The 17,230-nt window shown below is 37.0% G+C and overlaps 2 protein-coding genes across 3 annotated transcripts; one reads left to right on the top strand and one right to left on the bottom strand.

Moving 5' to 3' along the window:
• Window positions 1–1,001: 1,001 nt before the first annotated feature.
• On the bottom strand, window positions 1,002–8,458 carry eif5 (eukaryotic translation initiation factor 5). Its single transcript, XM_010776063.1, has 10 exons — window positions 8,372–8,458; window positions 6,801–7,017; window positions 5,272–5,551; window positions 4,993–5,074; window positions 4,445–4,617; window positions 4,236–4,347; window positions 3,274–3,404; window positions 2,000–2,161; window positions 1,349–1,510; window positions 1,002–1,211 (listed from the first exon to the last, which is right to left on the bottom strand). The coding sequence occupies exons 3-10, from the start codon at window positions 5,341–5,343 to the stop codon at window positions 1,017–1,019; spliced, it is 1,089 nt and encodes a 362-aa protein (XP_010774365.1). The 5' UTR covers window positions 5,344–5,551; window positions 6,801–7,017; window positions 8,372–8,458; the 3' UTR covers window positions 1,002–1,016.
• A 952-nt stretch (window positions 8,459–9,410) lies between these two features.
• On the top strand, window positions 9,411–15,120 carry vps29 (VPS29 retromer complex component). Of its 2 annotated transcripts, XM_010776064.1 has the most exons (5): window positions 9,436–9,510; window positions 11,084–11,095; window positions 12,326–12,517; window positions 13,639–13,874; window positions 14,608–15,120. In XM_010776064.1, the coding sequence occupies exons 1-5, from the start codon at window positions 9,508–9,510 to the stop codon at window positions 14,723–14,725; spliced, it is 561 nt and encodes a 186-aa protein (XP_010774366.1). In that variant the 5' UTR covers window positions 9,436–9,507; the 3' UTR covers window positions 14,726–15,120. The 2 variants fall into 2 exon arrangements, with proteins under 2 accessions (XP_010774367.1, XP_010774366.1); XM_010776065.1 differs by lacking the exon at window positions 11,084–11,095 and having other exon boundaries at window positions 9,411–9,510.
• Window positions 15,121–17,230: the final 2,110 nt, after the last annotated feature.

A 17,230-nucleotide genomic window follows, 5' to 3' on the forward strand; every position in this document is an offset into this window, starting at 1 on the left:
ACCAAACAGATCTAAAGTAATTTTAGTTCTTCAACTCGTCATAACTTAACAGAGATATGAAGATGATAGCTAACTTTGAAATGATTAAACTAGCTACATTAGGCCAAAACCAGCATTTATTTTGAAAAACCAGGGTTCATACACTTTTTCACCAATGATTTTCAATGACTTTTCCCTCATTTTCCATGACCAAAAACAAATTATTCTTTCTCAGCGGTACCACTGAAAATGGTTTATTTTAACATGGAACAGGAAAATAAGGTCTGCATATGAAACATGTTGTGCCTATCTAAAACAAATGAAACAGTAGGCTTACTAGCTTCTACACGCTAAAGCAAATAAAATCTCTCACCAGCAAAATACCTCGTCAGTTAAATGCCATTTTACGTTTCATTACTATACAGTATGTATTATCATTATAGTATTACTATTTCGGCGATTAGATAAAATATAAATTATATTTGATGCAACTTTAGTTACATTTCCATGACTTTTCCAAAACGTTGGGGAAAATATTGTTTTCCATAACTTTCCAGGGCCTGGAATTTGCATTTTGAATTTCCATGACTTTTCCAGGTTTTTAATGATCGTAAGAACCCTGTATGGGCCTTGGAAAACATTTCCCCAACAGTAAGTGTTTTTTGGGGATTAAGTACAAATATATAATTTTAAGGATTAAATGTGCAAAACTGGTCATGTGTTTATTTTTAGCAGGACGGGTCAAAACAAATGATTGACCTATTCTAATGTAATTCTATTTGAGAATGTATTTATTGAAGGATAGGTAGCATCTCATTTTAGAGGGGGTCCCATAATAAGTAATTTTTTTATTGAATTAAACACCAAGAAAAAGCACAAAATAAATATTTGGCCATCACCATCGTTGCTTTTTAAAAAAGGGTATAAAAGTTCACAACGGGTTAATATTTAGAGGGCAGAGATTGGTACACATGTAAGCTTTTATAAAACTTCTGGTCAAAATAAGCTTCCATTATTTATTCCCCCCTTATGTACTTTTAATCAATCAAATGTAGATCGACACCCACCTTCTCAGCCCAGGCGAATATGACGTCTTCCTCCAGCAGGTCCGAGTCGTACATCTCTTTGAGGATGATGGGAACTCGAGCCAGCAGCTGAACTTGATGCAGCTTCACGACGCACTCAAAACCTCCCAGCAGATACTTCTGAGCCTTCTTGTTGTTGTGGCAGAACTGAGGGGAATATTTAAAATCAGAAGCCACCCAACACATATAGAAATGTTTTAAGCATTATCAGAGGAATCTTGTTCATGTTTCAATGCCAGAAATAGACCAATAAAAAAACATAATTCATGCGTTATTCAACATACCCGCAGGAAGTGGCGTTTGTACTTCTTGATCTGGTCGCGGATGTTCTCGTTGAAGAGCAGCTCGCTGAGGATGAGGGGGCCCATGGCCTTCACATCCAGACGCTCCGCCTCCACCAAGATATCCTTATCGGCCGCATCGATGGTTCCCGTCTCCTTCTTATGCTGTGAATGGAAAACAGGAATGTTAGGCGGCGCTGACCACACCACAAGTTAAGGAACAGAAACTAGGATTGTCTAAAAATAACTGATGGATCCAGAGCGTTAATATCGGACAAAGTTGTGCGAGGCGATTTATATATTGCATGTATGCCATCTACTTTTAATTTGGGAGATCATTTTTAAGACAGCCATTTTAAAACTGAGAAGGGCAGCATTTACTTAGGGGTGACGGTATGAAGTGTTCCTTTCATGTTGCCCCCAACCTTTCTGTCAATACCCGTGTTGGAATTTATGGAAATATTAAATCTATAGTTATTATTCAAGACTTTATTGTAATTTGTACATTAGCTACGTCAATGAAAAACTTAGGTCACATGTCTATACTTTTAAATTCTCAAGCAATTTTTTCTGTCATTATTGTTGAATAATAAGTAGATTTTAAGAGGAAGTAAAAGATATTGTGAACAGTCTAATCAAGAATGGGACCCTTACTTTCACAAAGTTGTAGAACAGGTTGACCCTCTCCTCCAGGGGTTTCTCCAGGTCCTCGCTGAGCGTCAGGTTCTTGGCGTGGTTGCTGATCTCCTCCATTCGCCTCCTCTGTGCTTCCTCAGTCGTCTCCTCCGCCCAGTCTTCATCATCGTCGTCTCTGTCCTGCAGCGTGGAGGTCAAGAGGACAAAAGGATTTCCTTTCATACAGTAAAACAATCCTGAACGATTACACTGGGCATATTCATTCACCTGGCGCCGAGCCCTTGATGTCAACAGTGGTGCGTCTTCAGCATTCACGTATATATTAAATTGTTTACAAATGCCACAATATTGTTTATCTGCCTTTAACCTTTAAATAAGGATTGCAAACTGAGAATAAAAAAAGCATGTTCACCTTTAGTTAACATTTAAAAACATCTCATCAAAAATATACAACACATCTAGTTGATTTTAGACATTTAAATTCAGAAAAGTGATAATTTGAATATACCCCCCACACCGACTTTAAGGATAATCCCAGTAACACTGCACTGTGTGATAGCTAGTGAGTTTTGACTGCTGATATTTGTTTTTACATTGAGTTCAGTCAGCTGCTCACAGGGACGTTGAACTCAGCAACGACACACCGTTTAACAGTCCGCAAATAATGCCACTATTTCGGACTGGTGGTTTGTGGGAGTTGATCAAAATGTCCAACTACCACATCTAGAAATGTCTCGGTACAAACACTGTATGCAAATGTGAAAGATGTCCACATTTTTTTGTTACCTCAGCTATACATTTTTTCTTTGGACCCAGAAAATGCCAGAGTGAAAATAAAAATCTTGAATAAAGTTGTGCCGATTGATCCAGCAATTAATTCAGTCTAATTCTTCACAGACCGCATAGAGCGCTGGAGGAATGATGCATTTGTGTTGGCCTAATGGGATTTAGCAAAGGCCTGTTGCCCTCGACTAAAATCCAATAGGATTCTTCTGGTGTTTTTTTTTTTTATTTTTTAAAAAGGCCTTTCTGGCAAACAAAAGCATGATGCAATATATTTTCTTTAGCGAGATTATCTCTAAATTGCATTCACCATTGTATCACTTTTCCATACTTTTTTGTTCATATATTTTAATTACTATAAGCATACAAAAAACAAATACTTGTATGTTTTGTTTTTTTGACAGAGTTGTCAGTGTTGCTCTTTGAGGCCTCTGCAGATATTCCTAATCAATAAGAAATAACTCCTAAACTCCTGTAGTTTCTGGATTTGTTTCTGGACTAAAACCCACCACAACTTGAGGAGCATCAAAGTTTTCGCTGCTGCCACCCTCTCCGCTGCCGGAGCCGTTCTCCTTGTCCTTCTTGCGGTTCTTTTTCTCCTTTTCTTTTTTTACAGGTGCAGATCCACCTTCAGTAGGATCTGTAATTGGAGAATCAACACGGTTATTATCGCATTTCTTTAAACATTAGATGCATAAGTGGGTCTTTTTTGACCCAGTGAGGTGGTTTTCTTGAAGTATGTTTGTAATTACATTTTTATCATTTCATATTCCAGCTATTCCTCAAAAAAACATGTTTTGGATATCATGCCATTCAAATGTTATATATTTTAAGAAATTGTAGTTTTTGTATTACTACCCCAAGCTTCCATAAGTTGGTCAAAAATTACCCGCATGCATTTTCTATGGGATCCTATGGGAACCTTTGATTCTTATATCCTGTTGCTGTCAGGAATACATTCACTGTAGACCACACAGACTACATCACAAGTGACACGTCTCAGGAAGATTATTTTACACAGCAAAATCTGATACTTGTCAGTATAATAATACATTATATTTTATAGGGCTTTTCAAGGACTCAAAATCGCTTTACAATATAAGGGGAGGTTAGGGTGGGGGGTATAGGACTATCAAACTTGATCAACCGGCATGGATTGATGGGGGTGGGCTATGAGTAGACAAGAAGAGATGAGTTTTGAAAAGGGACTGGAATACTGTGATGGTCTCAGAATAGCAGAGATCTTTGCATCAATATGCTCGAAACTTTTTTTTCTAAATGTAAAAAAATTTATAAAGTTATTTCTCTTAACCGAAATGACCAAAATGGCATAAAAACACATACGGGTCCTTTTTGACCCACTTATGGAAGAGTGTAGGGTCCAGTCACTCGTGCATCTAAGGGTTGAGCGTTGTTCAACACAATAGGGAAATGGACCATCAACTCTGCTGGCAACTCCAAGAAATCTCACCTGGTGGGTTTTTGAGGATGAACGTGCAGAGTTTGTGTCTGGTGTCAAGCATGCCGCGGTATCCACAGGCTTTACAGGAATTGCCAATGGTTTGTTTCTTGGGATTGACATGCTATAAGAAACATTCAATCTTATTAGATCCAGAAAAGGAACGCAATCAAGTCTTAATGGTGCTTGGTCTACGTGTACAGATGCTGTGAAATATTTACCAGTTCAGTTTCAGGGTTGTCGCACTCGGGACACAGAACAAATTTTCTGACAAACCCATCAAGCATGTCCTGCAACTTGTTCGCCTCGTGGGATCCGTTGACGATGTAACGGTCGTTTTTGCTATCAAACTGGGTCTGAGCACCGAGTTCACAACCAAAAAACTTGGTTGGGTCTGCAGAGGAGATCAGACATCAAAAGGTCACAATACAAACATTGAATTACTATAACAGACAGTCCACCTGCTCAGCTCGTTCTAAAACGCGAGTCAAAGATTTAACACATTTTCCAGGATGAGTATTTTTATTAGCTTTCCACGTGCTTCACACGGATCCCATGAAACCACTGATATTAAAAAGATTCAGCCAACTGTACTGTAATAATGTTGTATCATTATTTGTTTTGGAACCTTGTTTTGAAAATACACTTTTGTTCGTACCATCTATTAGACCAAATCTATTTTTACAGATTTGGTTGAAAAGTTAATTTAATTTAATATGTGTTAAGAGGAACACATTTAAACAAAGCTTTGAAAATATGTGTTACTTACATGTTGGAGGCCTGTTCAATGCCTTTGCAACATCTACCATGTTGACAATGACCGTCTTGATTCCATTCCCTTTTCCTTCCACCTGGATGAGATGAATACAGAAAACAGATGATCATCAACCAAAAGGTCAGAGAATAACAGTGTTCATTCTACAACAATTTCATAAACAGAATCTCAGGCAAATTACATTTTATTAAAATTATGAATCTGACATTCTCTCAACTACTGTAGTCACATTTATACATGTACATTTTTTTAATCCAGCCAGTGAGCCGTTACCTTGGCAATCAGACGGGGCATCTTGTAGCGATAGAACTGGTCCAACACGCTGCGGTTGACGTTGACAGACATTTTGGCTGGATGTTAGCACTATCAGTACGATAAAAGGATCTTGGTTGGGGATTTTTTGGGATCTTCTGTCTGGAAAAGAGGGGATGACATAAACGACTGCAAGCGCGCTCTGTCTTTGACATGAAAAACGCTGTGCCGCTATGGCCGCAAGCTCCTTGCTTGAAGGCTAGATTTCCACCACACAGGTTCCAACGGCTGCGCAACAGCTCTGAAAGAGGAGACAAAAAAAATCTATTAATATTTGATTAAAAAAAATAATTCTACAACAAATGTGGCGTATGTTTCTTCTAGCACTTAACTGAATGGAGATTAAAACAAAACTGCATTGTATTAAATGTATCTAATAGTATTCATTGCATTTTTGTTCTTGCTGGTTCAATTGTTTAAAGCACTTTTTAAAAAGGTATGTTATTCTTATCTAAATGTTTAGCCTGTTTTTTAAGTGCAAAATGGCATTTCCTAGTACCATATGCAGATGGGTTGTTTATACATCTGTGCCAGTATTCAGGTAGTTAAAAGGAGATAATAGTAAAATATAATAATGGTAACATAAATATTTGAGGTTTTAGAAAATTTGCAATTTAAAAAAGGTGTCAACTAAAGGTCTGGAAAATTGAAGGCAACAGGAAAAATGGCCTTAAGAGTAGAGGATTTGACAGTAATTGCAGTGTGAAAAACGATTTAATAGTTTACCTGAATGCCACTAATAAGCCAGATCAGACTGAGTTATGACAGTTCAATTAATAGAGAATCTAGAGACATATGGGGGACATTATGGACTCCCTTATATAAATATGTCTCCTGTTAAGCAAGTTTGAGTATTTAGATATTAATTAAAAGAGATTATAATCATTTAAAAATCAGAAAAATCTGCTGACAAACTCAAATCCAAGCAGCAAATGACCATGTGATCCAACGATGAGCAAGCTTGACAGATTAATCCAAAGGAACAAATAAAATCCTGTCACTAAACTAGAACATGTTGTTACCATACATGTAGAAACTTTGTTTTGTAAAAGCCTTTTGTCTTACATGAGGGCATCTGGTTTTAGTCACATAAGGCCTTCTCTTGTTATTAGGTCACAAACAGGAGGAGGCCGAGCAGCTGCCTCACTACTCTCCCCTTACTGACGGCTTTAACGCCAGCGAGTCTGTAGTTTCCGAACTGCGATCTCAAATGACTCACAAACGGTGTGACAATGAGACAGCGATGCCCTAGGCTGAGGAGTTTCAGAAAGAGGCAGAGGTCGAGTGCCATTTCAGAAGGAGGCTAACTTAGCTTTAGCTTGGCTACTTGGTGCAGAGTGCGTCATGCAGCCACTGCACACACGAGTGGGACTGGGAGACGCCATTTTGATACAGAAAACACGTCATATTGCACAATAATACCGCTGGAAATACACCCACGCATCCATACATGTAGTCAAACATTTAAAATAACCCACAAACTGACTTACCGTTTTCGCAAAACAAAGACATAAACACAACGCTGATCGTCCAAGAGCCGCAGTGAACGCTGGTCGATGGCTGGTGCTGGTGTTGTATCGATTGCAGCAGGGTTCTTAGTGTTTTTTCAGTTCCCAAAGATGCACAGTTAAACACCCTAAAGCGTCCAAACAGTGCAGTTGCCAGGCTCGGAGGTTAACTGGAAAGTCCTCGGGGGTTTTGGGGGACCTTTAGGGGAGGAGAGACGTATTGTTATCCACACAAACTGCGGACGAATAAAAAACGCTAACGTTAGCAGCATCAGGTGCTGTAGTTCATTGGGTGGGAAGCTCCATCGTCACGCACGTATCTGTTATAAAATCCCTCTAAATAACATTTTCTGAAAAGGTCTGCTTTCACAGCGTTTATTGCCTGAATGGACTTTTATCTACAAAGTAGCTCCTTACAAAAAAGTCGGCACGATTGTCAAATGTTCCGCTATGTCAAGGAGTAGCTAGTAGTTACTTATTTGTGTCCTTAATAAAGAGAAAAGTATCATAACATAAATAAGGTGAGGCGGTAGATTAAATGGAAACAAATATATATAAATATATATGTAAATGGGTGTAGGCTGAAGCTTATTATAACGACCATCTTTACATAACATGATTTATTCACATTTCGTTTCTACGGCAGATATGTATATATTTGTTGTCGTTTTATTAAGATGTTTGTACTTTATTCCAACTTTTAAATATGGAAAGCCTGATGACATTGCTGCTGTAACAGAATAATTTCTAAATGTTGGATGAATAAAGTATCTATTTAATAGACTACCCTTTCACCGCTAGGTTTACCCTTTGACAGATATACATCTGTTCTTTATACGTGTCCTTATTTACCCTAGGTTTTAAAATAACTATTCGCCTGAATTTCAACTCTCCAATTTCAAACACCCTTAGAATAAACAAAGGCAAACAATTGTTTTGAGTTTTTTTTTTAAATGTTCTGCGTATTTTAAAGGATAAACTAATTACTTGTTTTTGGTTGGTTCGTGATAATCCCATCGATTTATAATTCTTGAAGTTCTTATGTCACACAACAAATGTCTTAGTATGCTATAAAATGGTTTTACATGTTTTCCCTTACACTACAGTAATGTTGATGATATCCCATTAGTAGTAACGTAATGATGAGTGAGCGTGTTACGACATCTAGCTAACTGGCTATCATTAATATTACACGTGGTGTGTCGTCGCCAACAATCCCACAAATTACAATACATGTAAAATATAATTACTCTCAAGGTGATACAAGCCCATTATGCGTCTCTAAAGCAGTTACATAAACAGACGTTCACAGTATCAGCACTCAAGGAAATAGCCAAAGCCCATATGCTAAGCTAACTGACGTTCCGCAGCCAACGCAGTTATTAGACGAAGACGTAGTTTGGTTTAAAGATAATAAAGACAATGTAAGAGATGTATTTCACGCTGGTTCATCCAACTTGATTTCCTCTCTTTGTTGATTAACAACCGCCGATGCAAAATCCACGTCAGGACAAGGCCGGGGGAAATTGGGATAAAATATTCTCGCATCTTACCTCTCGAATGTTCCGCGAAACACTGCTAACTCACGTCGCTTTAACTGACGGACGTCATGCCAACGGACGCAGCGCATGACGCACGGCGTTAGCAACTTCCGGTCATGTCATTCATTTAACAATAAAAGTCCGCACTCTAATTAAGTAATATGTTGAGGTTATTGCCCTTTACTTGAGTATGCTTTGTATTTCTACCACTACACTTCAGAGATAAACCGTGTACTTTTACTTCACTACATTAATTAAATACCATTACTATGCAGATTTTGAATGATGATGTGAAATATACAAAACTTAAATAAGTTACACTTGGAGTAAATACACCATCTACCCTGGAGCATACAAAGGAATTAAAAGCTCCACCTTAACTAGCTTTGATTACCTTCACCAACATGAATTCATCAATAATCTAAATCAAAATCTAAAATATATATTATTCTGAAATGGGCCAATCTGCAGATTGAGTACTTTTACTTTTGTTGCTTAACTATATTTTGATGGCAATACTTTTCTATTTTTACTTGAGTAATATTTGCAATGCAGGACTTTTACTTGTAACAGAGTACCCATACACTGTGGTATTTCTACTTTTACTTAAGATTTACTTAAGATACTTCTTCCACCTCTTGTTATACTTTTCTCAATTGATTGTCTTTTTTCTTCTGATCATTATTCATTATCAAGTAGCTTTCTGCAATATATTGTCATGTGATCGTAGATCCATAAAACAGCATAACCATGAACACCTACAGAAGTAGAATGCAACAGACGCATTAATGCATCAGTAATATTAATCCAAAAACATAATATATACCCTGATGGAGTGGTATTTTAATTACCTTTGACATTAAACACATTTTACACCTGAAGTTCATTGTAACTGTATCAATTCTGATCACATTAATTATTTATTTAGTTTCTTTCTTTATGTACTTACTGAGCACGTATACAATGAAGTTATCATAACATAAAACATTAAGTAATACTTCTTCTCGTTTTATTTTGAAAGGACAAAAGGAAGTGTTTTATCTCATTTGAAGCGTCACGCATTCTCTCCTTTGATTGGCTGACGGCGTGACGCTGTACGTGCGTAGGCGCTTCCTCAACTTGACTGAGCAGAAACAGCAAAATAGAAGATGGTGAGTATGAAATGGCGAAAATGCCACATTTTACCACATTTTAAGCCACCGTCTCGATCATGATTACCTCTTTGGCACATCGTCGACATGCGTGTTGTTGGCGTGCCCGAACAGTCTGAAATTAAGGTTATATTTAAGGGAAGCTTCATTGCGAGATGGATCTACGATCACATGACAGCTGAGCACTTTAGTCCCCCCAAAAAATTCACTGCAAAAAAGCTGCAAGCACCCTAAAAGTCACTCTCTTCAGTTGCATGGGGGTCTTTTAAGTTTTTTATGTGTGTTCATTATCCATTCTTACTATCTGTATAATTGATATCAGGGCAATTTTTACTTTTTCCTGAATGCTAGCTGGGCTAACCGGCTAACAGCCACTTTATCTTATGGAGCACTTTTCCTGTGAAGCAATAATGATGTGATCACTCAGCGTTTAACCTGCATTTAAACTGTGACTTATTTCTAAAGGTAGGCTTAACGAGTTAGACGAAGCTGTTTTTTGCACCAGGACTAGTGTTAAATTATTCATTCATTCAGATGCAGTTTGAATCTATGTAGCAGGTTTATTATAATAAGTGGTGGAACAAGTATTCAGATCCTTTTCTTAAGTGAAAAGCAGTAATAATACCACACTGTGAAAGTACTCAACCACAAGTAAAAGTAATATATTCAAAATCATAGTGAAATACAATTATACAATAAGCCAAATGTATGAAAGTAAAACTAGTCATTGTGTATTAAAATGTTTCCTGCCAGTGTTATTATATTTGATGATTTTGGTTAATAGTTTTATGTTGCATTTTACTGCTGTAAATGTTTAGTTTTGTGCTTATTTGACATCCTCTATTTATATTTAGGTAGATTACAGCAGTAAGTACAGCAATGCATCATATTCTATACAATTATCATGTTTGCAATGTATCTCTAAAAGTTAACTTTAATGAGTTGCTCAGAATCAACCCCATGTTCATCTTTGTGAAGAAGTAGGATCTTTTTCCAGCAATTAATCCTTCAGTTTATCACAAACATACACAATTATAACATCTGAAAATATGTGATTTCCCATGAGTCACAACTGTAACTAAAGCTTTACCTCTGATATGTAGCGGAATACAAGTTGCCTTACAATTAAAATACCGAAGCACAAGTAACTCAAATGTGTACTTTTTAACAGAACCTCAGTAAATGTGTGTAGTTACATTCCACCACTGATCACTTTTGATTATAACTAAATTCTAGTCAGCACTTTGATTTGCTTCCCCATATGATTTTGCTCACATTCCGTAGGCTGAAATCTATATATTTTCTTTGTCATGATCACTAACCATCAACCATTAACAATCGATTCCACCATTCACTTTTCTGGTTTGTTTTTTTATGATTAATATCTTATTCTATTCACTTTTTAATTTCTAATTTCAGTTTTCTTGTCCCAAATCTTTCTTGTCTTTTGTTTTTCTTATGTTGCTACCGTTGATCATGCCTCATGTCGTTCTCTCCGTGCACATCCTGCCTTCTTTCCTATCTCACCCACTGTCCTACTCCCACCCCTCATTGCCTGTCTTCAATCCACCAGTCTGGTCACCGGGTAAGTGCCCTCGCTTTGTGTTGGGTCCCTGTCTTTCTGCTCGCTTTTCTGCCTGCCACGCTAACATAAGGGTTGGGTTTTGCACAGCTGGGGAGGTCTGTGGTTTCTGCTGCTAATTCAGCAACTGCACTCCTGGGATATGATTCTTTAATTACACCTGCTCTCAGCTGTTCTCCTAAACAAGTAATAACTTACAAATCATTAAAACAAAAATAATTCAAAGTAGGAAACCTTAAGCTCCTAAGTTAGATGTCTAAAACCCGTGTAAAAATATACATCTAAATCTCACAAGGTGCTGTTTACTTCCTGACCCCCTAACAATACAGTATGGGATAGATAAGTAAATTACATTTTAGGGAGAATATCACTTTTCTATTAACCTTTAGAAATATATCTTCAATAAATGTTATACTTAGTTGCTGAAATATCTGAATGGCCAATACAACAAAATTGTATTGAGCTATCAAATGAATCAAACCGTAATGTTGTTGATTAAAGCAAACCTAATAGATTATTTAAGAGATATATGTAAAAAAACTGCAAAGAAAATAAAACGGCTTTTATCCAGAGTTATGTTTTATTAGTTTAACTGTTGTCCTTAAATAAAGCACTTGAAAAATATATATTATGACTCAGACAGGCTTTAAGGTCATGTTGCTGAAAACGTTTTATTTTTTTTGTAAAAACATTAAAATTTGCTGATTTTTTTATTCCTTATTGACTCTATATGTGAAAACATCATTTTATCGCTCTCATGCCCTACATCTGTTATTGACTGTCTGAAATCCATCTGTACTGATTCAAACAATATTTTTCCAATCCATATGTGCTGTGGTTTTTCAGATTCTGTAACAAATTACATTCACAACACAGTTGGAATTCAGACACTTAATAAACCAAGCTTATTTCTGACACAAACGTTGCTTATTTACAAGTTTGAGCTTCATGAATTAAGCCTGTTTATTTTTACTGAATTATCCTTGAGATGGGTTGTTGTTTAATTTGTGTTTTGTTAACAATATATGATACATATTATAATTACTAACTTAGAAGTAAATTGGTTGTGGTGGATCCCGACTAGCGGCATCCCACAGGGCTCTTTCCTAGGCCCACATTGTTTTTCCAATGTTCAGAGGCTACATCCCATAGCCTGAACTCATTGGTGGGGGACTAACCTGTTAGTTTGCGTGTGTGTGTGTGTGTGTTTGTGTGTGTGTTCGATGCTGTCAGTTGGTCCTGGTGTTAGGTGACCTGCACATCCCCCATCGGTGCAACACCCTGCCAGCCAAGTTCAAGAAGCTGTTGGTCCCGGGGAAGATCCAGCACATCCTCTGCACGGGAAACCTCTGCACCAAGGAGAGCTATGACTACCTGAAGACCCTCGCTGGAGACGTCCACATAGTCCGAGGAGACTTTGATGAGGTCAGTTTGAAGACAAGAATAAAAAAGAAAAAAAACACTCAAAATGTTGAATAAGGCTAAGGGATTGATTAATTAAACTAAATGACTTAGGCTGTGGGAATGGGTGCATGATTGAGTTTCCCGTTTTTTTATACCCATATGGCCTGTGTATAATTAATGAACCATATTATGCAAATGTTTTATGCTTTAATGTTCAAAAAGCTCTTTATCTTTCTCATACTGCCTGTCCTGCAGCACCTCTTTTTACCCTCTGTCTGAAACCAGAGCCCAGTCTGCTCTGATTGGTTAGCTGGCCGGCTCTGTTGTGATTGGACCACCACTAAGAAATATCGTACAATGTGTTGGAGCGCTAGCCAATAGGAGCATGAGTGTATGTTACAGAAGTAAACAAAGGAGTCAAATAGAGGTGTTTCAGACAGGGGGGGGGGGAACTTTAGGATTTTAACCTTTGCAGACTACTTACATTCACAAAAAGATAGAGAACACACTACAGGAAAGGGAAAACTCCAAAAAGTATAATAGGGCTCTTTTAACAATGTCACGGGGGTTTGACAGTGTTCTTCAAAGTCCATCATAATTATTATTTGAAATATATTCCAATAGAGGTATTGAACTGAGGGTACATTTGAGGGAAAAAGCCTTAATTTATACAGCTAAATATTTACAAGCAAGAAGGAAATGAAACGGATCTCCTGCCGGTACTGAATACTAATAGCCGTGTAATGAAATTGTAACTGCTCCCTTCTCGCAAATTAAGTTTTAGTTCACAATTTTTAGAAACACATTGAAAAAAAATACATCCTTTTTAATACAGTAATAACTGCAGATTTGACTGTTAAACCATAAAGTATATAATTAAAAGAAGCACTGTTTAAATTATAAGTACTGTGATTACTTGATGACTTTTCGGATGTGTAATTAAGTAGATTATTTGTTTATTTGTTTATACATAATTTAGAATCAGTAATATTTTTGTATATCTACCTGACACTGATTAATTTTGTATCGTGTAATAATTCTCATGTTAAATGTTGGTATTATTGTTTTACACATTCAAAATACATCTAATCAAATTAAAATCAAATCAAAAATTAAACTCATTTTTATTTTTTCCTACTCAGAACCTGAACTACCCGGAGCAGAAGGTGGTGACGGTGGGTCAGTTTAAGATCGGCCTCATTCACGGCCACCAGGTGATCCCATGGGGCGACATGGCCAGCCTGGCGCTGCTCCAGAGACAGCTGGACGTCGACATCCTCATCTCCGGCCACACACATAAGTTCGAGGCGTTCGAGAACGAAAACAAGTTCTACATCAACCCTGGTTCGGCCACAGGAGCCTACAGCCCACTGGAAAGGTAGAAGAGCCATTAACACGGATTAAAACCACCTCATAATGTCACCACATAAGCTAGGAGTGGCAACTTGTTATAATGAAATCTCTTGCTCAGTTGGGGAATCTAATCAGTACTTAAGTACAATTTCTAGATACTTGTAATTAACTTGAGTATTTCAACTTTATGCTACTTATATACTTACTGTTTATTGCACTGAAATTCAGAGGTATATATTATTTTTTTTCACTACAAACCAGTCAGTTGGATATATTTAAACACTTTTTAAAACAATCATTCAATCAACTGACTTATAATAATAATAACCATAATAATAACAATACTACCACTTCTACTAACATAAATAATAAAATACAATAATAATAATATAACTAGTTATAATATAAATTATTCTGAAAACAACACTTATATGCCATAATTTGACTACCTCTACTTTTCCTTAACTTTGTAGGAATTTTTCTTCTAAGTATTTCTTAATTGTGGTATTTCTACTTTTATTAAAATAAAAGATCAGAAAAAAAACAACTTAACAAATTTGACAGAACATTTTTTGGCACTGCTTTCTATAAAAATAAATAGATTTTCTAAAAAGACATATAGCTGCAGATGTTCATTACACTGATGATGTCCTCCAGTGTGACACAAAACAGGTGTAACTCTAGAAACCAGACTGACTATAATTACACGCAGTCAGGAAAAGCTTTGACCTTAAACACATCTTCCTCTCTCCTTACAGCAACATCATCCCCTCTTTTGTATTAATGGACATCCAGGCTTCTACAGTGGTGACGTACGTTTATCAGCTGATCGGCGACGACGTCAAGGTGGAGAGAATCGAGTATAAGAAATCTTAAAGGTGGAGGAAGAGGAGGCGTTGGGTTTAGCGTGGCTCAGTGTATCGTTTCATTCCTATCCACCAGGGGGCAGCAGCTCCCCTGCAGTCACCACAATGTTAATGCTGTAACAAACTGTTCAGTAACTCTAAAAGAAGAATATGTATTATATTGTTTATATGTCATCAGCATTTGCTTGTATCCCAGCTGTCATTTGGTAACTGTAGAGAATGCAATAATATCACATGTATTTGTTATCAAAAGAAATATTCGGTGCCATTTTTCTTTTCTTTTCTTGTTTTGTCAATTTTTCCGCCCTCCTCATGTTGTCCTGTAACCGACAGGCCTTTAGCTTCATGTAGTCGGCCTTTATGTCAATCATTTATTTCCCACAATAAAGATCTAATTTCACTCCACCGGTTGTTTTGACTTTAATAATACTGAAAGAAATGTGAACAGGTTAGTTATTTTGTAAGTAAATCTTGCATAGACTGGCATGTCTTAATGTCTTAAATAAGCCATTACACACTCTTTAAAATATTGAATGCCATTGCAAACCAGAGTATTAATATATAACATTTAGAGAAACATTTCTTTGTTTAAACAAGTATGACTCAACGTTATCATTAAAAAAGGTAGTGTTGAGATTGTTATAGCATATACATGGAAAACCTATTGATTTGTGGCACACTTATTGAATAAAATACTTCTTAATCTTTGGTTTTGGGGGAAGTTATCAAACATATTCAAGTCAAAAGGCTTAAAACTAAGTAAAGTGTTGAAGTCCAAATTAAAGTTTGGGTAGGTAAGAATGGAGAAACCAGCTCGAGTGCGCGAGAATTTGAAAGTACGCAGCAAAATCTGCCCCTTCCCTCAGACTTCCTTAAAGAGCCCCTCCTCCAACACACACGAACGCGCACATGACCAATGAGGGCACGAGATAAATTTGTGCACGAGATGGAAGGCTGACAGGCAGGTAGGCCATCCAGTATTTTAGCCGGGCCGGCTCAGATGATTGGTCGTTCTTTTTACAGTACTTCGGCTTCCACAGATGATTTTTTGTTATGCATTTATTGTCAAAGCATTTCATATATTCATTGCTATCGGGATGTTAAGAGCATTCCATTGAATATAACAAGTGTTTCTGAACCTTTAAGTTCAAGTTTTTATTTGACTAAATCATGTCTAAAAATCATCAAATTCTGACTATACTAAATCATGTGACTCTGGTCGAACCCTCTAATAATAACAAGTGAATGCGTGACTGTCATCAGAGTGTTATATTACATAATTAAAATGTTGCAATATATTGCATCACTACACTAATTGTGGCAAAAGGGAAAGAGCAGAGGGGAAACCCAGAGGATGCATTTCGATTGTTATTATTCCTTTGAGAGATGCACTCCCTTATTCTTTAGACGTGCAACAGGTTTCCCAAAAGTCCCCAACCTTATTTCCAGCTCACAGCTACAAGAATGTGCACACCTCAACTTTTCATTACGACACTGAGTAATACTCTGCTAAAACACCCTCCAGTGTCTGTCTTTACCATATTTAGAAATTTGGCTGCAGGGATTACACAAGATAATTATTAGCGTTGATCACTGATGTTTGATGATGTCTATAATAGTACCTATAATAATTTCCTGACAACACGATCAAATGTGCACTTAACCTGATCAAAAATAGAATAAAATCTAGAAATGTGATAAAATATCCTTTCACTGATAGTGTTGTATCTTTCACATTGGCTCTTTTGAGGTTGGTGTTCTTTTTTCGACGGATAATGTAATATTGTTGAAAAGTATGCTTGTTCTCAGAAAAATATTCAAGTACCCAGGAATAAAAACGTATATAATACATTTAGGGTCATGTTAGCAAACAGATTACAGAAACATTAGACACGGATTTCTGGGAAATGTAAAACTTTATGCAGAGTTTGACGTTCAAAACAGACGAAAACTGATGTGTTGTTATCAGGCAAAGATGGATTACTAAAATCCCTCTGCCTGCATTGAGCCCGTTCGCACCCTTGTTGATTGGTTGTTGTGCAAGAATCATCCACAGACTCGATTTTAGAAACCATCAGGAATTATAACATTATTGGGTTGTATTATCCAAGAAGGTGCTGTATCGGGTTAACATTTAAATGCAGACCAAAGTCTTCCATTTATTTATGGAGCTGGCTTTGTGCAACATATCTAAATGGCTTCAGTCCAATGTAATTAAAAAATAATCCTGTAAATGTTGCTGTTCGCTCTAGATAATCCTAACATGTAAATGATTTACTTTCAAATAGTTCAGTCAGGGTCAGGCCATGAGATGTGATCATGTGATCCTAATATTTCACAAACTCAAGATCTGATTACGTGATTTCCTGGAAACAGAGAAAAAGTGTTCTCTCTATACCTCATTCACACCAACGGTGTTTCAGGGCCGGTTCGGAGCTGGAGCTTGAAAAGCACCGGGTTTTCCTCTTCACACCGCAGCGGAGCAACCTCTTAGCTCCGGAATCCGGTTCATTTC

The sequence above is a fragment of the Notothenia coriiceps genome, unplaced genomic scaffold, assembly GCF_000735185.1.
Source record: "Notothenia coriiceps isolate Sejong01 unplaced genomic scaffold, NC01 NC01_scaffold00016682, whole genome shotgun sequence".
Lineage (NCBI taxonomy): Eukaryota > Metazoa > Chordata > Actinopteri > Perciformes > Nototheniidae > Notothenia > Notothenia coriiceps.

Coding starts and splice junctions, on each gene's coding strand:
- eif5 (XM_010776063.1), bottom strand. CDS start 5,343: ATGTCTGTCAACGTCAACCGCAGCGTGTTGGACCAGTTCTATCGCTAC. Junction 4,618..4,992: donor ATTGAACAGGCCTCCAACAT/GTAAGTAACACA, acceptor TCTCCTCTGCAG/ACCCAACCAAGTTTTTTGGT. Junction 1,511..1,999: donor TGTTCTACAACTTTGTGAAA/GTAAGGGTCCCA, acceptor TTCCATTCACAG/CATAAGAAGGAGACGGGAAC.
- vps29 (XM_010776064.1), top strand. Junction 12,518..13,638: donor TCCGAGGAGACTTTGATGAG/GTCAGTTTGAAG, acceptor TTTCCTACTCAG/AACCTGAACTACCCGGAGCA. Junction 13,875..14,607: donor GCCTACAGCCCACTGGAAAG/GTAGAAGAGCCA, acceptor CTCTCCTTACAG/CAACATCATCCCCTCTTTTG.